Source organism: Eptesicus fuscus, chromosome 20 (genome assembly GCF_027574615.1).
Source record: "Eptesicus fuscus isolate TK198812 chromosome 20, DD_ASM_mEF_20220401, whole genome shotgun sequence".
In the NCBI taxonomy this organism is placed as follows: domain Eukaryota; kingdom Metazoa; phylum Chordata; class Mammalia; order Chiroptera; family Vespertilionidae; genus Eptesicus; species Eptesicus fuscus.
Genome location: NC_072492.1, coordinates 1,538,559 through 1,562,604, shown reverse-complemented (window position 1 = coordinate 1,562,604; position 24,046 = coordinate 1,538,559). Strand labels below are relative to the sequence as shown.

The 24,046-nt window shown below is 49.8% G+C and overlaps 1 protein-coding gene across 4 annotated transcripts in view; it reads right to left on the bottom strand.

The window, feature by feature from the left end:
- Positions 1 to 24,046, bottom strand: part of DRC3 (dynein regulatory complex subunit 3) — a 65,893-nt gene that overhangs the window by 10,654 nt on the left and 31,193 nt on the right. For all 4 annotated transcript variants that reach the window (XM_054709909.1, XM_054709907.1, XM_054709910.1 and 1 more), the window contains 4 exons: positions 9,722 to 9,868; positions 3,187 to 3,306; positions 1,784 to 1,895; positions 354 to 529 (listed from right to left, as the gene is read on the bottom strand). In XM_054709909.1, coding sequence (XP_054565884.1) covers positions 354 to 529; positions 1,784 to 1,895; positions 3,187 to 3,306; positions 9,722 to 9,868 — 555 coding nt within the window. The remainder of the gene's footprint in view (positions 1 to 353; positions 530 to 1,783; positions 1,896 to 3,186; positions 3,307 to 9,721; positions 9,869 to 24,046) is intronic.

Below are 24,046 nucleotides of genomic sequence, written 5' to 3'. Positions count from 1 at the left end.
GAGCGGGCTAGCAGTAATGCGACCGTTGGCTGAGACTGCAGCCGGGAGCCCCCGCTGAGCGCAGCTGGGCAATAGCCATGCGGCTCAGAAAACATCTGCCCAAAAGAGACAGAACGGTGACACCACCATGTCCCAGTAATGATGGCGCTGGCTTTGACCTCAGGCTCCGCTCGCCCGGCCCTGGCGGCGCCGTGGCTGGTGGTGCCGGTGGAAGGCTGAGCCTCGGCTCCACCAGCAGCTCAGTGAGCCTGGCGAACGGGACCAGGCACCAGGGCCTTGGGGCGTCAGAGGGACAGGGCCACTGCCCTGTGGGGGGGCACCGGGGCGGGGGGCGGGGCAAGGGCAGGGCCTACCAGCAGGTGCTTCTCCTCGAACTTGGCGATCCTGAGCTTGCCCTGCTCCCGGTTTTCCTGGACGGCCTCCTGGACACACGCATTGAAGGTGTCGAGCTCCACCCTCCGCTTCTCCTGCTGCTTCAGTCCATACTCGAAGATGTTCAGGCAGATGATGACAAACTTGTCCTTGTAGGTGAGGGCTGTTAAGGAAGCTGTGGCTGGTTCAGGCGCCCGTGGCGGTGGGGGCCCCTCGCAGAGCCGGCAGCTGGGATTAGAGGCTCAGGTGGTGACGGGCGTCGCCACCCTGGGCTGAGGGCTGCGGAACACGCCTGCGGGAGGGGAGGAGGCGGGGCCGCAGGCGGAGGCTGCAGAGCAGAGGGGAGACATGCTCGCCCAGGCCCACAGACCCCTGGGGGAGCTGGAGGGCCATGTGTTTTGTCTGTTGTGTTGGCTAGGGGCACCTTCGTTGGGGGTCTGTCCTCAGGCGCTGCAGGGCACTGAGGGGCATTGAGGGGCACTGAGGGGCACTGCAGAGGTGGGGCCGGGGCTGGCAGCAGAGACCCAGGCCCACGTCCTGGCTCCGGGCTGCTTCTCCGGCGGCTCCTCCCCGTCTCTGGGCCTTGGGTCCTCGCCTGCACAGGAGGGGAGGCGAATGCACCGTGAGGTCCCTGCGGCCTGGAGGCCAGCCCAGTGGCCGGCTAGCAGCTGTCAGGCCCGGCGGAGCCTGTCGGTCGGACCCGGAGCCCTGCTCTTTCCCTCTGCCCAGCCCCACACCCCACCGGCTCCTGGCCCACCCTTTTCAGAACGTGGGGGTGTTAAATGTGGGTTTTTCTCACTCGGGGTGGTGGTGCCTTAGAGCCCCTCTGTGGCTCATCGCTTGGCCTCAGCCCTCTCAGCCCAGGGGCCCTGCAGTTCCAGCCGGAGCCGCTCAGCTGAGAGTGGAAGCCACGGACTGACCCCATCACGGCCTGGACAACAGGCGCGGCACCGCCTGCGGCTCGGGCCACGGGGGCAAGAGCTCAGGCTCCAGGCTCCGCGGACCAGCGCTCGCCTCCCAGCCTAACCGTGTGAGCCTGGACAGCGGCCTCTCTGGGTGAGCTCCCCGACATGAGGTGTGACTGTGCGGCAGCCGTGTGGGGGCGTGCACAGCACAGCAGGAACCTGGGACACCCCGGGGGCTGGGGCCACAGACCACCCCCGGCCGGTGCTCACCTGGCCTCCCGGCTCTGAAGCACGCAGGCGGCCCGCTGCCCGGTCAGTGCCCTGAGCCCACACAGCCTCCGCGCAGCTGCGACCTGCTCTGCCTGCTGCTGGGGACATCAGACTGGGTACAGGGCCTCAAAGAGAGATGGGGAAACTGAGGCCCAGCGTGGGAAGGACGGCCCAGGCAGGCTGGTGTCCTGGGGCCGAGCTCTGTCGGAGAGGCAGCGTGAACGTGAAAGGATATGCCTCGAGGAGCTCGCCCACGCCGTGCAGGGCGGCCAGCTTGCTGCCCTCCACATCCTCAGCATACATGCTGTCGAAGAGGAAGGAGCCATTCAGGAGCTCCACGAAGGCAGCCTGCGGGCAAAGGGCGGGGGTCAGTGCTCCCTAATGCAGCCTGCGGGCAGGGGGGGAGGGGTCAGTGCTCCCTAATGCAGCCTGCGGGCAGAGGGGGGGAGGGGGTCAGTGCTCCCTAATGCAGCCTGCGGGCAGAGGGGGGGGGGGGGGTCAGTGCTCCCTAATGCAGCCTGCGGGCAGAGGGGGGGAGGGGGTCAGTGCTCCCTAATGGAGCCTGCGGGCAGGGGGGGAGGGGGTCAGTGCTCCCTAATGCAGCCTGCGGGCAGAGGGGGGGAGGGGTCAGTGCTCCCTAATGGAGCCTGTGGGGCTTATGTGCCAGAGCACAGCTGGGAGCAGTGACTGATTCTGCACCGGTGGGCGCTCGGCTCTGGGCTTGGTGGACACTTGCCCTGGGAGGAAGCTGGTAGGGAAGGCGCTCCAGAGGCTACACTAGGCTGCACTGGCTAGCAGGGGAAGGCGGTGGGACACTGGCTGGCAGGGGAAGGCGGTGGGACACTGGCTGGCAGGTGAAGGCAGTGGGACACTGGCTGGCAGGGGAAGGCGGTGGGACACTGGCTGGCAGGGGAAGGCGGTGGGACACCGGCTGGCAGGGGAAGGCGGTGGGACACTGGCTGGCAGGGGAAGGCGGTGGGACACTGGCTGGCAGGGGAAGGCGGGTGGGACACCGGCTGGCAGGGGAAGGCGGTGGGACACTGGCTGGCAGGGGAAGGCGGTGGGACACCGGCTGGCAGGGGAAGGCGGTGGGACACCGGCTGGCAGGGGAAGGCGGTGGGACACTGGCTGGCAGGGGAAGGCGGTGGGACACTGGCTGGCAGGGGAAGGCGGGTGGGACATTGGCTGGCAGGGGAAGGCGGTGGGACACTGGCTGGCAGGGGAAGGTGGTGGGACACTGGCTGGCAGGGGAAGGCGGGTGGGACACCGGCTGGCAGGGGAAGGCGGTGGGACGGGGAAGGAAGGCTGGAGGGACGTGCTGAACAGGGACCCGAGCCTTCCTGGCGCCCGAGGAACCACCCGGGGCTCCAAGGAAAGGCGCCGCTCTGACAGCCTGTTGCAGGGACAGCGGAAGGCAGGTGGGGTCTGGGTGGAGGTGGAGCTGGCCTGGGGGCAGGCGGTGGGCAGAGCACGGCGGGGCCAGGGCCCAGGCCTGGGAGGGAGCACACTGTACATGCTTCAGCAGAGCTAGGCTGCTGCACAACACGCTCCCATCACAGGCGAGCTTCCAGGGCCTGGGCCCTGCTGACCTTGTTGAACTTGACCGGCGCGCTGGGGCCAGCATTCGGAGGGGCCCTACCTGGTGCTCCTCCAGCTCCGCCTGCCGGGCCTGCTCCTCCGCCTGCTGCGCCTGAATCAGGTGCTCGCGGTGCTTCAACTCGTCGATGCTGAACTGGTGCTTCACCTCTGCCTGCGCCTTCTGCCGGGGCGGGCGGGGCGGGCGTGTTACAGAGCACTGGCCCCCGCCAGGGCCCCGGCGTGGGCAGGGTGTGGGTGACAATGGCTCATCGCCTCACGGCCCTGAGACAGGTTAGTAAGAACCTAGGAAAATCCCCTGGCAAGTGGAATGAGGAAACAGACAAATGGCTGAAGAAACAGCTGGAGTAGCTGAGCAATGAACAGCCAGCTGATAAATGACACGATTCTATCTCCCCAACCAGAGACACCCGAGAGCAGTGGTGTAAGTCACCCGAGTCAGGGAGAGAGATAAAAAACTATCAGAGCCAGAGCAATCCAAGACAGAGGTGAAACCAACCACTATCCACTCACTCCGATACATCAGCGTACTAAACTACACAGCTGGAGATCCACTGGATAGGCTGCTGAGATCCACCCCGAGACCGCCCCTAAAATCCCCACCTGCAGAAAACAGGTAAAACCCTCAGGACAAAGGATGCTGGCGTGAGCTCTTCTTTGAGCAAACCTGTGTCCCCCTTTCCTCAGGCGCGTACTTTGCTTCTTCTCCCCTAAGCTCTAAGGGATCCCACAAGACATGCACCCAGGGGAGCAATGGGCAGTGCCAGCTTGTCCCAGGCTTATCCCGATCCTGTCTCCAGGGCCCTTCCTTTGCCTCGCTGTCCCAGCTTTAACCAACTTCCTCTCACTTTCTCCTGGACTCTGTGGTGAACTGTTCCTGACTGAGTCAGGACCTGGAGGTCGCCTGACCCACAGGAGGCCCCGCACCCTGTGGGAAGGCCAGCCCCTGGCTGAGGCAGACCAGTAACAGTGCTTTCCTTCCTTCCTTCCTTCCTTTCTTAAACATGTTTTTATTGATTTCAGAGGGGAAGGAAGAGGGAGAGAGAGATAGAAACATCAATGATGAGGGAGAGTCATTGATTGGCTCTGCCTCCAGGCTCGATTCCTGCAACCTGGGCATGTGCTCTGACCAGGAGTCGAACTGTGACCTTCTGGTTCATAGGTCGATGCTTAACCACTGCGCCATGCTGGCTGAACAACAGCACTTTTCTTTCTTTTTTAAAATTCCTCACCCAAGGATATGTTTTTATTGCTTCTTTTAGAGAGAGAGGAAGGGAGAAAGAGAAACATCAATGTGAGAGACAAACATGGATCAGCTGCCTCCTGTGCATGCCCTGACCAAGGATCCAACCGGCAACCTGGGTATGTGCCCCAACTGGGAATTGAACCCGCAACTTTCTGGTGTACGCAATGACGCTCCAACCAGCTGAGCACCTGGCCAGGGCAGTAACAGCCCTTTGCCAGTATTCTGAGTCTTGGGGAGAGTAGGGAAGGACCGAGAGGGGTGCGGGAGGCAGCGCAGGCGCAGGGATCTGTGAGACCATTCCAGAAGCGGGGCCCTCATGGCGAGGCCCCACCCAGGCGCACAGCCCACAGCCCTCCACGGCCGGCGTCCTGGCTCTTTACAGACGCACAGCGGGAGAGGTGAAGTGACTGACGTGATCACAGGCTTGGTCACAAGGGTCTCAGGCCTTGGCTCTGTGCCCTGCCACCTCCTGGCTTTCCTCACCCACCCCCTCACCCTCCTGTGCCTGCTGGATTCCGGGCCCCTCAGGCTTGGTCCTCAGCCTCTGGGCTCACTCTACGCACCCGGCGTGTACCAGACCCTTAATCCTCTGACCGCACTCAGGCCTCTGCCTCCAGCCCAGGCCCCGCCTGGGAGTACCAGAACCACGCTTCTGACTGCCTGTGCCTCCTGGCTGCCTTAAAAGCACTGCCAACGCCCTGTCCCAGCTGGGCCTCTGCCCTCCCAGAGTCCTGCTGAGGTGGGCGGCGCCCAGCCCGCCCGCACCCGGGACCCTCCCTTCCTCCTCAGACCCAGGCCGGCCCAGTCACCCGATCGCCTCTCTAACCTGCCACACCTTCTCTGTCCAGGCCCCTGCCTCAGTCTTCTAGTTGCCTCCCAGTGCTCCTGCCCCCTCTACCCTGTCCAGCCCGCCCCAGCGAGCGACTAGGGCAATCTGGTAAATGCAAACCCGATCCTACCAGTCCCCCACTCACCTTGGGTGGCTTCCTCCTGGGCCTGGGGTGACAGCAAGGTCCTGCTGTGGCCTGCAGGGCCCTGCCTACCCCTCCTCTCCAGCTCCAGCCACTGGCTGCTCAGTGCTGCCTCCCGACCCAGGGCCTTTGCATGTGCTCTGCCTTCTGCCTTCACTCAGCCAACTCCTGCACACGCTGTAAATCCATCTCAAAACCACAACCAGTGGCCGCCATCCTGTACATCTGCCTCAGCCCATGCTCTGCCCTCCTGGCATCTTCACGTATCTGTCTCCTTCCCAGGGTGTGGCTCCATGAAGGAAGGCCGGGCTTCCCCAGCCTGTGCAGTTCCGAGCCGGGCGGCCTCCCGTGTGCTGTCTGAGGGCCGGCCCAGTGTTTAACCCGCAGGATGTCAGAACACATGTCCATCTAGTGTTCCGCCTCAGCATGGGCCTTGGCTGCAAACAGCTCACACTGCACATGTTGACATCCTTCTAAAGAGCTCTCGCTATTCATTGAGTTGCACACTTACATTCTGTCTCCTTACGGGTTCATACGTCAAATTAGTTTCTTAAATTCTCTAGTGTCCAGCCTCTGCTCTCATCTCTATTCCCACAGCCTGTCCTGAGTGAGGCCACCTCCTTCGCTCTCTCTGGACCATGGCCCCTGCCCCCCCTCCCCCATCTCCATCTGCCCCCTATCCCCACAGCAGTCCTCAGGTCCCGGAACTGACACGTGTGAATTCTGCTCAAAACGCTCAGGGTTCTCCCTGGGCCTCATCGTCCATAGGCCCTGCTGGCAGCACCCTGCTCCTCGGGCCCGTCTCTCCCCGCCCCATAGCCCCTGGGATCAGCCCCTGCCCATCCGGGGGCTGGGCAGAGGGGAGGGCCAGCCTTCAGGCATATCCCAGGGCCTCAACTCAAAAGTTGAGGGGGCTCCTTGGAGCCGGGAGGCAGCAGAGAAGCTGCACGAGGCCATGGTGGCTGTGCCTGGGCCTGGCTCTCCTGCTGCCTGACCACCAAGCATGGAGCCGGCGCCAGGGGCAGGCAGCGGTTGGCCCCGGGACAGACAGATGCCCCAGCTTTGCAGAGCTCGGTTTTGTACTTATTATTTATCTTGATGCTACAGGCAGATCTCGGAACCGTGAAAGGAGTCTTTGCTTCCTCCCAGCACAGTGGGAGGCTGGCTACTACCTGCCTTGCATCGAAGCGCTTGGGCGAGGGAGGCGGCGGGAGGGGCTTTGGAACTGGGCAGCGGGGCCGTAGCATGATTTCGTGAGAGCAAGATGCCAGTGGAGAGCTTCCAGCCCGGAAAGCAGCAGGTCCACAGGCTGGGCCTGCGCCCGAGTCCAGGCCTGGGAGGGTGAGGGAGATCTGCCCCGCCCTCCTCCCGGCTCCCCACAGCTCTCCTGGGCGTTCTGCACATCAGCTCCGTGTGCCCCAGACACGGCTCCTTTCTCCCAGGAAAGGCACCAGCTTCTGGCGAGGAGGGGCAGGCCAGCAGGCCTCAGTCTCCCTGGCTCCCGACACACAAGCTGGGCACCATCTCCTTCCAGTGGTGATACTTCCCACAAGGATCCCACGGAAGCAACGGAGAATGAGAAGCAAGTGAAGGGTGACCAGGCCACAACGGGAAATGGGAAGAAAGTGGGCATTGGAAAGACAAGGCAGCAGGCAGGCCAGCAGTGGGCAGGCCAGCAGTGGGCAGGCCAGGCAGTGGGCAGGCCAGGAAGTGGGCAGGCCAGCAGTGGACAAGCCAGGCAGTGGGCAGGCCAGGCAATGGACTGGAGACAGGCTCTCTGTGCTGGGGCGAGTCCTACACAGGCTTTGCTGCTAGACGACCTGGGTCCAAGTCCCAGCTTGACCAGCACTGGCTATGAGCTCCTGAGTACTCCAGCCCACCTGGTACAGCTCCTGGGTGAGTGGGCCCACCTGGGACAGCTCCTGGGTGTGTCAGCCCACCTGGGACAGCTCCTGGGTGAGCGGGCCCACCTGGGAGAGCTCCTGGGTGTGTCAGCCCACCTGGGACAGCTCCCGGGTTTGTCGGCCCACCTGGGACAGCTCCTGGGTGAGCGGGCCCACCTGGGACAGCTCCTGGGTGAGCGGGCCCACCTGGGACAGCTCCTGGGTGAGCGGGCCCACCTGGGACAGCTCCTGGGTGAGCGGGCCCACCTGGGACAGCTCCTGGGTGAGCGGGCCCACCTGGGACAGCTCCTGGGTGAGCGGGCCCACCTGGGACAGCTCCTGGGTGTGTCGGCCCACCTGGGACAGCTCCTGGGTGTGTCGGCCCACCTGGGACAGCTCCCGGGTGTGTTGGCCCACCTGGGACAGCTCCTGAGTACACCAGCCCACCTAGGACAGCTCCTGGGTGTGTCAGCCCACCTGGGACAGCTCCCGGGTGTGTCAGCCCACCTGGGACAGCTCCTGAGTTAGTCGGCCCACCTGGGACAGCTCCTGGGTTTGTCAGCCCACCTGGGACAGCTCCCGGTGTGTCAGCCCACCTGGGACAGCTCCTGAGTTAGTCGGCCCACCTGGGACAGCTCCTGGGTTTGTCAGCCCACCTGGGACAGCTCCTGGGTGTGTCGGCCCACCTGGGACAGCTCCTGGGTGTGTCAGCCCACCTGGGACAGCTCCTGGGTGTCTCGGCCCACCTGGGACAGCTCCTGAGTACACCAGCCCACCTGGGACAGCTCCTGGGTGTGTCGGCCCACCTGGGACAGCTCTTGGGTGTGTCAGCCCACCTGGGACAGCTGTCCTTTGGGGAGCTGCGGGTGAGAACAGAGCCTGCCTTACAGATTGCGGTGGAAACTCCGTGAAATAATGCCATCCGCTTGGCGTGGACGTGCCCAATGGCTGCTGTCAGTGTGCCTCTGGGCCTACACAGAGGAGCGGAATCTCGGCTCTGCCATGAGCTGTGATCCTGGCCAATTGCTAACCCTCACACTTTGTCTCCTCAACTTCTTTGTCAGAAAATCAGACAGTACAGAGAGAGGCTGGCCCCATGGTGTAGACTTTTTGGGAGGGCTCCTAAGGGCAATCTCAGGGGTGTCAGAGACTGGACAGGTGCTGCCCTCCCCACACCCCCCACGAGACCCGCCCCATCCTCATCCTCGTGACTGCCAAAGGCCCCAGTGCTCTGCAGAGGTGTCCCTGGCTGTGGCCGGCTGGGCCCTGGAGGCAGACTCTCTGGAAGGCTCTGGAGGAGGGAGAGGCTGAGCTGTGTGGCACTAGGGGGGCCACCTTCCCTTGCAGCCCTCCCAGCACCACTGCTCCTGTGCACAGCCCTCCCTCCGAGGCCAAATATGGTCTCTCCCCTGGGCTGGTGGACTCTGCTGGCCCCACCTGCCACTCCCTGAGGCCGCCACCACCGAGGCCCCCGGGGCAGCTGGCGGGGGCCAGCCTGGGTGGGCCCAGAGGCCGGTGCTGAGTGGCCTCGGTCCAGCACTGTGCGAGTTTGACCCGCATCACCCTGGTCAGCACCATCCGCCCTAATGCTGACCGCCCTGGGAGCCTGCCTGTTGCAGCCCGCGGCCGCCAGGCTGTTCCTGTGACAGCAGCCGGCGCGGAGGACGGTCTCCAGGTGCCAACCCGCTGCAGGGCTCGGTGCGGGGGAAGCCGACCTTGGTGCAAAGCTTGGCCTCCCTCACGCACCCCCAGGCCCAGCAGAGGCGGCCACAAGCCGTGGATCCCTTTGTGCTCTGAACAGGTAGCGCAGAGCCGGTCCCTGGAGTGTCTGACACTGACCAGCGCCCAGGTCCCTCCGAAGAGGCCCCAGAACAGCACACCTGGTGGCAGGAACCAGTTAGCTCCACAAGCAGCACCAAAGGGAGGTCTCGGTGGCACCAGACTCTGGTGGGCGGCTTCCACCTCCCAGGTCAGCCCCCCACGGCAGCTCACACACGGAGGTCAGCCAGCCCGAGCATGAACCCCACCAATGGACGAGCCAACAGCAGTCAAGACCCAACTACAACCGGAGGGCTCGTAACCACACGAGGGACGTTCCTGGAGCGCCTCATCAGAGGTCAGGGAGACGGTGCACTGAGCCCCCCAGAAACCTGCTGCATCAGGACCCCTACCAAGACTTAGGCCCCGCGGATGTACCTAATACACAGGCACCATCACAGAGAGGCAGCAAACAGGAGACAAAGAGAGAGGAATCCCCAGAGTGGCCGTGCGGGCTGCAGGCAGCACGTGGAAGGAGCCCGGCCACGTGAGCAAGACCCACATGGGCCACGAGGGTCCTGCCAGGATCGCCGATAGCGGCCGGGGAAAGGAGCGAGGAGGAGGGAGCTGCCCTGCTCTCTGCCTCAGTGTCCCTTTCCCGGAAACCAGGGACCTGAGGACTGTCTCACAGAGCTGGGACACCCAGAGGGAGACACTTGCCATGTGGTCGTCGATCCGCCGAGAGTCCAGGTACACGAGGTCAGGAAGGTAGGCCCAGACAAACATCTTGTAATCCTCTGCCTCGGCGATGGGGTTCCCGGAGAGGCTGAGTGCCCGCAGGTCCTTGAACCGCCGCAGGTAGATGATCTGGGGAGGACAGGGGAGAAGATGCACTTTCTTGGCTGGGCAGAGCTGCAAGCACCCCTGGCTCTCTCTGGCCACAACTTCAGTGCCAAGCGGAGTGACAGGTGAGGAAGGTGCAAAGGGCTCCAGGCTCATGGCTGTGCCAAGGCCTCTGGTCAGGCCTGGACTTTCCAAAGAATCAGCAAATGCTAGCTGTGAGCCTCACTTTCCTCATCTGTAAAATGGGTGTGAGGATGTTATCTGTTATATGTGTTGTAAGGATCAAATGAAACAACTATGAAATGCATGTAGGAGAGTGCCTGACACTCGAATTCACTGGATAGCTGCTAGTGGAACATTCTACTAATGCTTTTATTTTTTCCTATACTCCATTTTTTTTAAATGGGGAAAAGTTAGAAGCATACTTAATACAGGCATACCTCATTTTATTGCACTGTGCTGTATTGTGCTTTGCAGATATTGCATTTTTTCACAAATTGAAGGTTTGTGGCAATCCTGCAAATCTATTGGCACCATTTCCCCAATAGTATTTGCTCACTTTGTGTCTCTGTGTCACAGAAAGGTAATTGTAACTACATTTTGGTAATTTTCACAATATTTCAAATTATATTATTGTCATCATCATCATGGTTATATTTGCTAAGGTGGCCTATGATCAGATCTTTACTGTTACTATTGTAATTGCTTTGGGGCACCACAAACCACACTCATAAAAGACAGTGAACTTAATAGATAAATGAGGTTTATGTTCTGACTGCTCTACAGACTGGCATTCCCTCATCTCTCTCCCTCTCCTGGGGCCTCCCTATTTCCTGAGACACAGTGATATTGAAATTGGGTCAATTAATACCCTACAATGAACTCTAAGTGTTCAAATGAAAGGAAGAGTTGCCCGACTCTCATTTTAAAGCAAAAGCTAGCAATGATGAAGCTTAGTGAGGAAGGCGTTGAAAGCCAAGGTAGATGGAAAGCTAGGCCTCTTGCACCAAACATTTAGCCAAGCTGTGAATGCAAAGGAAAAGTTCTTGAAGGGAATTAAAGGAGCTACTCCAGTGAACATATGAACGATAAGAGAGTGAAATTTCCTTATTGCTGATAGGAAGAAAGTTTTACTGGTCTGGATAGAAGATCAAACCAGCCACGACATTTCCTTAAGCCAAAGCCTAATCCAGAGCAAGGCCCTGCTCTCTTCAATTCTGTGACGGCTGAGAGTGGTGAGGAGGCTGCAGAAGGAAAGTTGGAAGTAGCAGAGGTTGAGTCATGAGCTTTAAGGAAAGAAGGCATCTGCATATCATAGACGTGCACGGTGAAGCAACAAGTGCTGATGCAGAAGATGCGGCAAGTTATCCAGAAGATCTAGCTCAGATGATTAATAAACAACATAGTCCATTGCAGACAAAGGAGCCCTTTTTGAGAAAAGATGCCATCTACGACTTCATAACCAGAGAGAAGTCAGTGCCTGGCTTCAGAGGACAGGCTGACTCTCTTGTTAGAGGCTAATGCAGCTGGTGACTTGAAGTCCAAGCCAGTGCTCCCTTTCCATTCCAAAATCCTGGGGCTCTTAAGAATGATGCTCAGTCTACTCTGCCCGTAAATGGAACAACACAGCACATCTGTTTACAACATGGGTTACTCATCTTTTAAGTGCACTGTTGAGACCCGCTCTCAGAAAAAAAGGCTCCTTTCAAAATAGTACTGCTCACTGACAGTGCACCTGCTCACCCGAGAGCCCCGATGAGCTGTACATGAGATTAGTGTTGCTGCCATGACTGCCAACACAACACTCAGCCATGGGTCAAGGAGTAATTTCGACTTCCAAGCCTTTTTAATTAAGAATTACAGTTTGTAGCGCTATGGGTGCCATAGACAGTGATTCCTCTGATGGAAACCTTTGGGAAGGATCCACCATTCTAGATGCCATAAGAACATTTCATGATGCATTGGAGGAGGTGAAAATAGCATCATCACCAGGAGTTAGAAGAAGGTGATTCCAGCCCTCATGGATGACTTTGAGGGGCTCAAGACCTCGGTGGAAGAAGTAACTGCACATGTGGTGGAAACATAGGAGAACGAGAATTACAGGTGGAGCCTGAAGATGTACTGAGTGCCCCAATCTTGCGAGAAAGCTTAGGATGAGGAGTTGCTTCTTATGATGAGCAAAGAAGGTGGTTTCTTGAGGTGGAATCAACTCCTGGGGAAGACGCTGTGAAGATTGTTGAAATGATGACAAAGGATTCAGAACATGAAACTTAGCTGACATAGCAGTGCCACGGTTTGAGAGGATGACTCCGATTCTGAAAGAAGTGCTATGGGGAGAGGAACCAAGATGGCGGCATAGTTAAACAACTAATCTGCTGCCTCACACAACAATTTCAAAAATACAACTAAAAGACAAAAACGTCTAACACCCAGAACCACGGGAAAGCTGGCTGAGTGGAAGATTTACAACTAAGAAGAGAAAGGAGCACAATCGCTGAAAAGCTGAGGTACGGAGGCACGCGAATCGGGCCGGTGGCGGGCGGCTGGGTGCGCGGCTTTTCTTCAACCCGCAGGGAGACAAGCTCCCGATCACTCGGAAATCCAGTTTCTGGGGACACTTGGGGGACCCAGGCACCTACGGGGAGAAGCTGGACTCTCGGCCATCGGGTCGGAAAGTGAGAGTGACTTTTTTGCAGAGGTGCGCCCAGCAATCATTGTTTACTGCGCTGGAGCGCAGGGCGCAGAGACTTGGAAACGGGAAAGGCAGAGACGGCTGACGGCAGCCATCGCCGTTGGCCACGCCCCAGCCTAGTGACGCCCTGAGACCCCGCCCAGCCCTGAGGCCCCGCCCCGCACATTCTACAAACCCGCCCAGGCTCCACACAGCGGCTTTTGCATATAAATGGCCTGTTCTGGAGCAGCTTAACCAAATTAACTGCAGCTCCAGTCAGACTGCTACAAAACCGCCCAAGCAAAGGAGGAGAAAACTAGCCCTTGCTGTAGCTCCTGCTGGGGGACACACAGTACACAAGGGTACACCAAGAGTGTCCACCTCAAGTAACTGGGAGGCTGACCCGTTGAACCAATAGGACACCTAGTACACAAAACTACCCTACCAACTTAGGGAAGCAGAGAATATGAGAAGGCAAGGAAACAGATCACAAACCAAAGAAATGGAGGAAAACAAGCGACTGGACATAGAGTTCAAAACCATGGTTATAAGGTTTTTCAAGAATTTCATGGAAAGGGCCGATAAATTCAATGAGGACCAACTAGAAATTAAACATACACTGACTGAAATAAAAAATATTATACAGAGACCCAAAAGCAGACTAGAGGATTGCAAGAATCAACTCAAAGATTTGGAATACAAAGAGGCCAAGGACACTCCTCCAGAGAAGCATGAAGAGAAGAGAATTCAGAAAGTTGAAGATAGTGTAAGAAGCCTCTGGGACAACTTCAAGCGAACCAACATCAGAATTATGGGGGTACCAGAAGAAGAGAGAGAGCAAGATGCTGAAAACCTATTTGAAGAAATAATGAACGAAAACTTCCCCCACCTGATGAAAGAAATAGACTTACAAGTCCAGGAAGCGCACGGAACCCCAAACAAAAGGAATCCAAAGAGGACCACACCAAGACACATCATAATTAAAATGCCAAGAGCAAAAGACAAAGAGAGACTCTTACAAGCAGCAAGAGAAAAACAGTTAGTTACCTCCAAGGGAGCTCCCATACGATTATCAGCTAATTTCTCAACAGAAACCATGCAGGCCAGACGGGAGTGGCAAGAAATATTCAAAGTGATGAATAGCAGGAACCTACAACCAAGACTACTCTACCCAGCAAAGTTATCATTCAGAATTGAAGGGCAGATAAAGAGCTTCACAGATAAGAAAAAGCTAAAGGAGTTCATCACCACCAAACCAGCATTATATGAAATGCTGAAAGGTATTCTTTAAAAAGAGGAAAAAGAAGAAGAAAGATAAAAATTATGAACAACAAATACATATCTATCAACAAGTGAATCTAAAAGTCAAGTGAATTAAAAATCTGAGGAACAGAATAAACTGGTGAACTTAATAGAATCAGGCATAGAATGGGAGTGGATTGATAATTCTCAGGGGGAAAGGGGTGTCTGTGTGGGGAGTATGGGAAGAGACTGGACAAAAATCATACACCTATGGATAAGGACAGTGGGGGGGGGGAGGTAAAGGAAGAGGGGGGTAGGAACTGGGTGGTGGGGAGATATGTGGGGAAAAAGGAGAAACAATTGTAATCTGAACAATAAAGATTCATTAAAAAAAAAAAAAGAAGTGCTATGGGGTAAAATGCTATCAGACAGCATTGCATGCTACAGAGAAATCATTCACAAAAGGAAGAGCCCATCGATGTGGCAAAAGTCATTGTTGTTTTATTTTAAGAAAGTGCCACAGCCACTGCAGTCTTCAGTCAGCAGCCATCAACATAAAAGCAACACCCTCCACCAGCAAAGGGATTACGGCTCGCTGAAGGATCAGATGATGCTTAGCATTTTTTTTTTTAGCAATAAAGTATTTTTTATAGTGAAACTTTAAAAATATCTGTGAGTTTTTTGTAATAAAGTATTTTTAAAAATTTATCTTTAATGTTGAAAGTATTACAGATGCCCCCCCCCCCAATTGCCCTCCTCCACCTGCCACCTCTCCGCCCCCCACCCCCAGGCCTTCACCACACAATGGATGGATTATGCATCCATAGGTTATGCATATATATTCTTTGGTTAATCCCCCCACCTACCCACTCCTGCTTCCCTCTGAGATTCCAAGTCTGTTCCATGTTCCATGTCTCTGGATCTATTTTGTTTGCCAGTTCATTTTGTTCATTAGATTCCACATATGAGTGAGATCATGTGATGATACTTGCCTTCTCTCACTGGCTTCTTTGGCTTATTTAATACTCTCCAGGTCCCTCCATGCTGTCTCAAAGGGTAAGAGAGTCTTTACTGCTGCACAGTATCCCATGGTGTAAATGTACCACAGCCTTTTATCCACTCATCTACTGATGGGCACTTAGGCTGTTTCCAGATCTTAGCTATTGTAAATTGTGCTGCTATGAACATAGGGGTGCATATATTTTTTTCTGATTGGTGTTACAGGTTTCTTAGGATATATTCCTAGAAGTGGGGTCACTGGGTCAAATGGCAGTTCCATATTTAATTTTTTTGAAGAAACTCCATACTGTTTTTCATAATGACTGCACCAGTCTGCATTCCCACCAGCAGTGCACTAGGGTTCCCTTTTCTCCACATTCTCACCAGCACTTGTCATTTGTTGATTTGTTGATGGTAGCCATTCTGACAGGTGTGAGGTGATACCTCATTGTCATTTTAATTTGCAGCTTTCTGATAATCAGTGAGTTGGAGCATTTTTTCATTTGTCTCTTGGTCATCCGTATGTCCTCTTTGTAGAAGTGTCTATTTTGGTCCTTGGCCCATTTACAAATTGGACTGTTTGTCTTTCTTTTGTTAAGTTGCATGAGTTCCTTATATATTTTGGATATTAACCCTTTATCAGATGGATCATTGCCAAATATATTCTCCCTTTTCATTTTGTCTATGGTTTCTTTTATTGTGCAGAAGCTATTTATTTATTTATTTATTTATTTATTTATTTATTTTAATATATTTTATTGATTTTTTACAGAGAGAAAGAGAGAGGGATAGAGAGTTAGAAACATCGATCAGCTGCCTCTTGCACACCCCCTACTGGGAATGTGCCCGCAACCAAGGTACATGCCCTAGACCGGAATAGAACCTGGGACCCTTCAGTCCGCAGGCCGACTGAGCCAAACCGGTTTCGGCAAGAAGCTATTTATTTTGATGCAGTCCCATTTGTTTATTTTCTCCTTAGTTTCCTTTGCTCTACGCAATGTTTCAGTAAACATATGCCTACGAGAAATGTCTGAGATTTTGCAGCCTATGATATCTTCTAGGATGTTTATGGTTTCCCATCATATGTTTAAGTCCTTTATCTATTTTGAGTTTATTTTTGTGCATGATATAAGTTGATGGTCTAGTTTCATTTTTTTTTTTGCATTTATCTGTCCAATTTTCCCAACACCATTTATTGAAGAGACTATCTTAACTCCATTGTATGCTCTTGCCTCTTTTGTCAAATATTAATTGAGCATAATGGCTTGGGTCAATTTCTGGGTTCTCTGTTCTGTTCCATTGATTTTTATGCCTGTTCTTGTGCCAGTACCAGGCAGTTTTGAGAACAGTTGCTTTGAAAATATAGCTTGATACCTGGTATTATGATCCCTCCAGCTTTTTTCTTCTTTCTCATGATTGCTGTGGCTATTTGGGGTCTTTTTTTTATTCCATATGAATTTTTGGAGAGTTTGTTCTAGATCTGTGAAATAAGCCATTGGTATTTTAATAGGGATTACATTAATCTATAGATTGCTTTGGGTAGTATGAACATGTTAACGATGTTAATTCTACCAACCCATGAACACAGTATATTCTTCCACTTGTTTATATCTTCCTCTATCTCTTTTTTCAATGTCCTGTAGTTTTTCAAGTACAGATCTTTTATCTCTTTGGTTAAGTTTATTCCTACGTATCTTATTTTTGTTGTTGTTGTAATGGTAAATGAGACTGATTTTTAGTTTCTCTTTCTGAGAATTCATTTTTGGTATATCAAAATGCCTTTGATTTCTGGGTGTTGATTTTGTATCTAGCTACATTGCCGAATTCATTTACTAAATCTAGTAGTTTTTTTAAAAAAATTGATTTCAGAGAGGAAAGGAGAGGAAGAGCGAGATAGAAACAGCAATGATGAGAATCATTGAATGACTGCCTCCTGCACACCCGCCACTGGGGATCAAGCCCGCAACCCGAAACCCGGGCATGTGCCCTGACCTCTTGGTTTCTAGGTGGATGCTCAACCATGGAGCCATGTCAGCAGGCAAATCTAGTAGTTTCTTGGTGGAATCTTTAGGAGTTTCTATGTACAATATGTCATCTGTGAATAATGACAGTTTTACTTCCTCCTTTACAATTTGGATGTCTTTTATGTTTTCTTCTTGTCTGAACACTGTGGCTAGGACTAAGAGAGAGAGAAAGAAACATCAATGATAAGAGAGAATCATAGGTGTTAGCTCTTTGAATGTTTGGTAAAACTCTCCTGTGAAGCCATCTGAACCAGAGATTTTGTTTTATGTTGGATAACAGTAATGAAAGTAGAAATCCCTGTCTTGTTCCTGTTCTTAGGGGAGATGATTTTAGTTTTTGTCCATTGAGTATGATGTTTGCTGTAGTTTTGTCATATCTGGCTTTATTATGGGGAGGTCTGATCCCTCTAGTCGCACTTTGGGGAGAGTTTTTATAAAAAATGGGTGTTGGATTTTGTCAAATGCTTTTTCTGCATCAACTGATATGATCATATGATTTTTGTCTTTCAATTTGTTTATGTGATGCATCACGTTTATTGATTTGTGAATATTGTACCAGCCTTGCATCCCTAGAGTAAATTCCACTTGGTCATGGTGTATGATCTTTTTAATGTTGCTGGATCCAATTTGCTAAAATTTTGTTAAGGATTTTAGCATCTATGTTCATCAGGGATACTGGCCTGTAATTCGCTTTATTTCTGGTGCCTTTGTCTGGTTTTGGAATTAGGATAATGCTGGTCTCAGAAAAAGAGTTTGGAAGTGTTCCTTCCTCTTGGATTTTTGGGAATAGTTTGAGGAGTCTAGGTGTTAGCTCTTTGAATGTTTGGTAAAACTCTCCTGTGAAGCCATCTGAACCAGAGCTTTTGTTTGGTGGGAGTATTTTTTTTATTATTGTTTCAATTTCATCAGTTGTTGGCATATTCAGGTTTTCTGATTCTTCCTGATTCAGTTTTGGAAGATTATATTTTTCTAGGAATTTGTCCATGTCATCCACATTGTCCAGCTTGTTGGCATATAATTGTTCATAGTATTTTCTTACAATCCTTTGTATTTCTGTGGTGTCAGTTCACCTCTTTTATTTCTAATTTTATGTGGGTCCTCTTTCTTTGTTTCTTTTTTAAAAATATATTTTTTATTGATTTCAGAGAGGAAGGGAGAAGGAGAGAAAGACAGAAACATCAATGATAAGAGAGAATCATTGATCGGCTGCCTCTTGCATGCCCCCCACTGGGGATCGAGCCCACAACCCGGACATGTGTCCTTGACTGGATGTGTCCTTGACTGGAATTGAACCCAGGACCTTTCAGTCCTCAGGCCAGTGCTCTATCCACTGAGCCAAACCAGCTAGGGTTCTTTTTTTCTTGATGAGTTTGGCTAAAGGTTCATTAACCTTGTTTATCTTTTCAAAGAACAAGCTCTTGGTTTCATTGATCTTTTGTTTTTAGTCTCTATGTCATTTATTTCCACTATGTTCTTTATTATTTCCTTATTTCTATTTACTATGGGCTTTTCTTGTTCTCTTTTAGTTGTAGGGTTAGTTTATTAAAGTTTTTCTTATTTTTTGAGGTAGGCCTGTGGTGCTATGAACTTCCCTCTCAGGACTGCTTTTGCTGTGTCCCAGAGATTTTGGGTTGTTGTGTATTCATTTTCATTTGTTTCCAGGAAGTTTTTGATTTCTTCTTTGATCTCATTGGTAACCTATTCATTGTTTAGTAACTTGATATTTAGCCTTCATGTGTTTGAATGTTTTTACTGTAGTTCATTTCTAATTTTATGCCATGTAATCTGAGAAGATGCTTGATATGGTTTCAGCCTTCTTGAATTTGTAGAGACTTGTTTTGTGTCCTAACATGTGGTCTATCTTTGAGGATGACCCATGTGCATTTCAGAAGAATGTATATTCTGCAACTTTGGGGTGAAATGTCCTACACATGTCAATAAAATCCATCTGATGCAGTGTGTCATTTAGAGTCTCTGCTTCCTTGTTAATTTTCTGTCTGAAAGATCTATCCAGTGGAGTCATTGGGATGTTAAAGTCCCCTACTATGACTGTATTGTTGTGAATCTCTCTGTTAAAGTCCTCTAGAAGTGTATATATATATATATATAGATGCTTCTATATTGGGTGCATATATGTTTACCAGAGTTATATCCTCTTGTTGGATCTATCCCTTTAATATTATGTAGTGACCTTTATTGTCTTTTGTAATGGCCTTCATTTTGAAGTCTATTTTGTCAGATATGAGTATTGCTACCCCAGCTTTTTGTTCTGTTTCTATTTGCATGGACAATATTTTTTCCATCCCTTCATTCTCATCGTGTGTGTCTTTTGTTCTGAGGTGAGTCACTTGTAGACAGCATATATTTGGGTCATATTTTCTTATCCATTCAGCTACCCTATATCTTTTGATGGGATCATTTAATTCATTTACATTTAAGGTTATTATTAACTAGAGGCCTGGTGCATGAAATCGTGCACTGGTGGGGTCCAGTCGGCCTGCCCCTGATGGCAGGGGTGGGCTGGCTGGGGCGAGGGGCCATGGGCAGTTTGTCGGCCAGCCCCACCCCAGATCGGGGTGGGGGTGCCTGCTTGGGGGTGGGGCCGGCCAGGGAAAGGGCTGTGGGTGTTCTAGTTGTTCCGCCATTTGGTCGATTTGCATATTACCCTTTTATTATATAGGATAGGTACTTATTTATTGCCATTTTAATTCTTTTTTTTAAATCTTTTAAAAATTTTTCTGTATTGATTATTACATATGTGTCCTTATTCCCCCATTACCGGTCCCCCCCATTCATGCCCTTACCTCCCTGTTGCCTGTGTCCATTGATTAAGCTTATATGCATGCATATAAGTCCTTTGGTTGATCTCTCTCCCTTACCCCCACCGTCCCCTACCTTCCCTGAGGTTTGATGTTCTGATCAATGTTTCTCTGTCTCTGGATCTGTTTTTGTTCATCAGTTTATGTTGTTCATTATATTCCACAAATGAGTGAGATCATGTGATATTTATCTTTCTCTGACTGGCTTATTTCACTTAAGCATAATGCTCTCCAGCTCCATCCATGTTGTTGAAAATGGTAAGAACTCCTTCTTTTTTACCACAGCATAGTATTCCATTGTGTAGATGTACCACAGTTTTTGAATCCACTCATCTGCTGATGGGCACTTAGGCTGTATCCAAATCTTAGCTATGGTGAATTGTGCTGCTACGAACATAGGGGTGCACATATCCTTTCTGATTGGTGTTTCTAGCTTCTTGGGATATATTCCTAGGAGTGGGATTACTGGGTCAAATGGGAGTTCCATTTTTAGTTTTTTGAGGAAACTCCATACTGTTTTCCAAAGTGGCTGCACCAGTCTGCATTCCCACCAGCAGTGCACAAGGGTTCCTTTTTCTCCACATCCTCACCAGCACTTGTCATTTGTTGATTTGTTGATTTGTGATGATAGCCATTCTGACAGGTGTGAGATGGAACCGAATTGATGTTTTGATTTGCATCTCTCAGATGATTAGTGACTTTGAGCAGGTTTTCATATGTCTCTTGGCCTTCATTATGTCTTCTTTCGAAAAGTGTCTATTTAGGTCAGTTGCCCATTTTTTTGATTGGGTTGTTTATCTTCCTTTTGTTAAGTTGTAGGAGTTCCCTGTAAATGTTGGAAATTAAACCCTTATCGTTGATATCATTGGCAAATATGTTCTCCCATGCAGTGGACTTTGTTGCTGTTTTGTTGATGGTTTCCTTTGTTGTGCAAATGCTTTTTATTTTGATGTAGTCTCATTTGTTTATTTTCTCTTTAGTTTCCATTGCCCTAGGAGCAGTATCAGTGAAGAAATTGCTTCGGCATATGTCTGAGATTTCGCTGCCTGTGGATTCCTCTAGTATTTTTATGGTTTCCCGTCGTATGTTTAAGTCCTTGATCCATTTTGAGTTTATTTTTGTGTATGGTATAAGTTGGTGGTCTAGTTTCATTTATTTGCATGTATCTGTCCAATTTTCCCAACACCATTTATTGAAGAGACTGTCTTGACTCCATTGTATGTTCGTGCCTCCTTTGTCAAATATTAATTGAGCATAGTGGTTTGGGTCAATTTCTGGGTTCTCTATTCTATTCCATTGATCTATATGTCTGTTCTTGTGCCAGTACCAGGCAGTTTTGAGAACAGTGGCTTTGTAATACAGCTTGATATCTGGTATTGAGATCCCACCTACTTTGTTCTTTCTCAGGATTGCTGCAGCTATTCGGGGGTCTTTTTTTATTCCAGATGAATTTTTGGAAAGTTCGTTCTAGGTCTGTGAAATATGCTGTTGGTATTTTAATGGGGAGTGCATTGAATCTATAGATTGCTCTGGGTAGTATGGACATTTTTTTAAAAGATATTTTTATTGATTTTTTACAGAGAGGAAGGGAGAGGGATAGAGAGCTAGAAACATCGATGAGAAACATCGACCAGCTGCCTCCTGCACACCCTCTACCGGGGACGTGCCCGCAACCAATGTACATGCCCTTGACCGGAATAGAACCTGGGACCTTTCAGTCCACAGGCCGATGCTCTATCCACTGAGCCAAACCGGTTTCGGCAGTATGGACATTTTAATGATGTTGTTTCTACCAATCCATGATCATGGTATGTTCTTCCATCTGTTTATGTCTTCCTCTATCTCTTTTTTCAGTGTCCTGTAGTTTTCCACATATAGATCTTTTACCTCCTTAGTTAAGTTTATTCCTAGGTATCTTAATTTTTTTGGTGCGATGACAAATGGGATTGCTTTTTTAGTCTCTCTTTCTGTAAGTTCACTATTGGTGTATAGAAATGTCATAGATTTCTTGGCATTAATTTTGTATCCTGCTACATTGCCGAATTCATGTATTAAGTCTAATAATTTTTTGATGGAGTCTTTAGGGTTTTCTATGTACAGTATCATGTCATCTGCGAATAAGGACAGTTTTACTTCTTCTTTTCCAATTTGGATGCCTTTTATTTCTTCTTCTTGTCTGATCGCAATGGCTAGTACTTCCAGTACTATGTCGAACAGGAGTGTTGAGAGTGGGCATCCCTGTCTTGTTCCTGTTCTTAGGGGAAATAGTTTTAGTTTTTTCCCATTGAGTATGATGTTGGCTGTGGGTTTGTCATATATGGCTTTTATTATGTTGAGGTAAGATCCTTCTATTCCCACCTTGCTGAGAGTTTTTATCAAGAAAGGGTGTTGGATTTTGTCAAATGCTTTTTCTGCATCAATTGATATGACTATGTGATTTTTATCTCTCAATTTGTTTATGTGATGTATCACGTTTATTGATTTGCGAATATCGTACCATCCTTGTATCCCTGGGATAAATCCTACTTGGTCATGGTGTATGATCTTTCTGATGTACTGCTGGATCCGATTTGCTAGAATTTTGTTGAGGATTTTGGCATCTATGTTCATGAGGGATATTGGCCTGTAATTCTCTTTCATTGTGTTATCTTTATCTGGTTTTGGTATTAGGGTGATGCTGGCTTCATAGAAGGAGTTTGGAAATGTTCCTTCCTCTTGAATTTTCTGGAATAGTCTGAGGAGGATAGGTTTTAGTTCTTCCTTGAATGTTTGGCAAAACTCCCCTGTGAAGCTGTCTGGCCCCGGGCTTTAGTTTGCTGGAAGCTTTTTGATGACTGCTTCAATTTCTTCCATAGTTATCAGCCTATTGAGATTTTTAGAATCTTCCTGAGTGAGTTTTGGAAGGTTGTATTTTTCTAGGAATGAGTCCATTTCCTCCAGGTTGTCTAGTTTGTTAGAATAACCATTTTAATTCTTTATGTCTATGTCTCTCTCTCTCTCTCTCTCTCTCTCTCTCTCTCTCTCTCTCTTATATATATATATATATATATATATATATATATATATATATATATATATTTCTTTTTTTAGATGTAAATTCTTTATTGCTTAAAGTATTACATATGTCTCCTTTTTCCCACATTGACCTCTCCCTGGCCATTCCCACCCCCCAGCATATGCCCTCACCCCCTACTGTTTGTCTCCATGGGTTATGTTTATATGGATGCATACAAGTCCTTTGGTTGATCTCTTACTCCCCCTCCCTTCCCTTCCCTCTGATGTTGGATGGTCTGTTCAATGCTTCTATGTCTCTGGATCTATTTTTGTTCATCAGTTTATGTTGTTCATTATATTCCACAAATGAGTGAGAGCATATGATGCTTATCTTTCTCTGATTGGCTTATTTCACTTAGCATAATGCTCTCCAGGTCCATCCATGCTGTTGCAAATGGTAAGAGTTCCTTCTTTTTTACAGTAGCACAGTATTCTATTGTGTATATGTACCAGTCTTTTAAAAAAGCTTTTATTTTACTTTTTCTCTGTGTAAGTTTTTTTTATTTGATTTGATTTTTTTTACAATATACAAAATAAATTACCAGAGTGTAGATACAAAATAATTAGCCATTTACATGCAATAAACATTAATATTTCAAGAAAAACAATTTAAAATATAATAATGTTACATGCAATAAACATTAATATTTCAAGAAAAAAGATGTTATTTTATTTTTTAATCTTTATTGTTCAGATTATTATAGATGTTCCTCTTTTTTCCCCCATAGCTCCCCTCCACCCGGTTCCCACCCCACCCCAGGCCCTTGCACCCCACTGTCCTCGTCCATAGAAGTAAGATCTTTGTCCAATCTCTTCCCACACCCCCACACCCCCTTTTCTCTGAGAATTGTCAGTCTGCTTCCTTTCCATGCCCCTGATTCTCTTATATTCACCAGTTTATTCTGTTCATCAGGTTTTTTATTCATTTGATTTCAGATTCACTTATTGATAGATATGTATTTGTTGTTCATAATTTTTTATCTTTACCTTTTTCTTCTTCTTCCTCTTCTTAAAGAATACCCTTCAGCATTTCATGTAATATGGTTTGGTGGTGATGAACTCCTTTAGTTTTTTCTTCTCTGTGAAGCTCTTTATCTGCCCTTCAATTCTGAATGTCAGCTTTGCTGGGTAGAGTAATCTTGGTTGTAGGTTCTTGATGTTCATCACTTTGAATATTTCTTGCTACTCCCATCTAGCCTGCATAGTTTCTGTTGAGAAATCAGCTGACAGTGGTATGGGAACTCCCTTATAGGTAACTAACTGCTTTTTCTCTTGCTGCTTTTAAGATTCTCTCTTTGTCTTTTGCCCTTGGCATTTTAATTATGATGTGTCTTGGTGTGGTCCTCTTTGGATTCCTCTTGTTTGGGGTTCTCTGCGCTTCCTGGACTTGTAA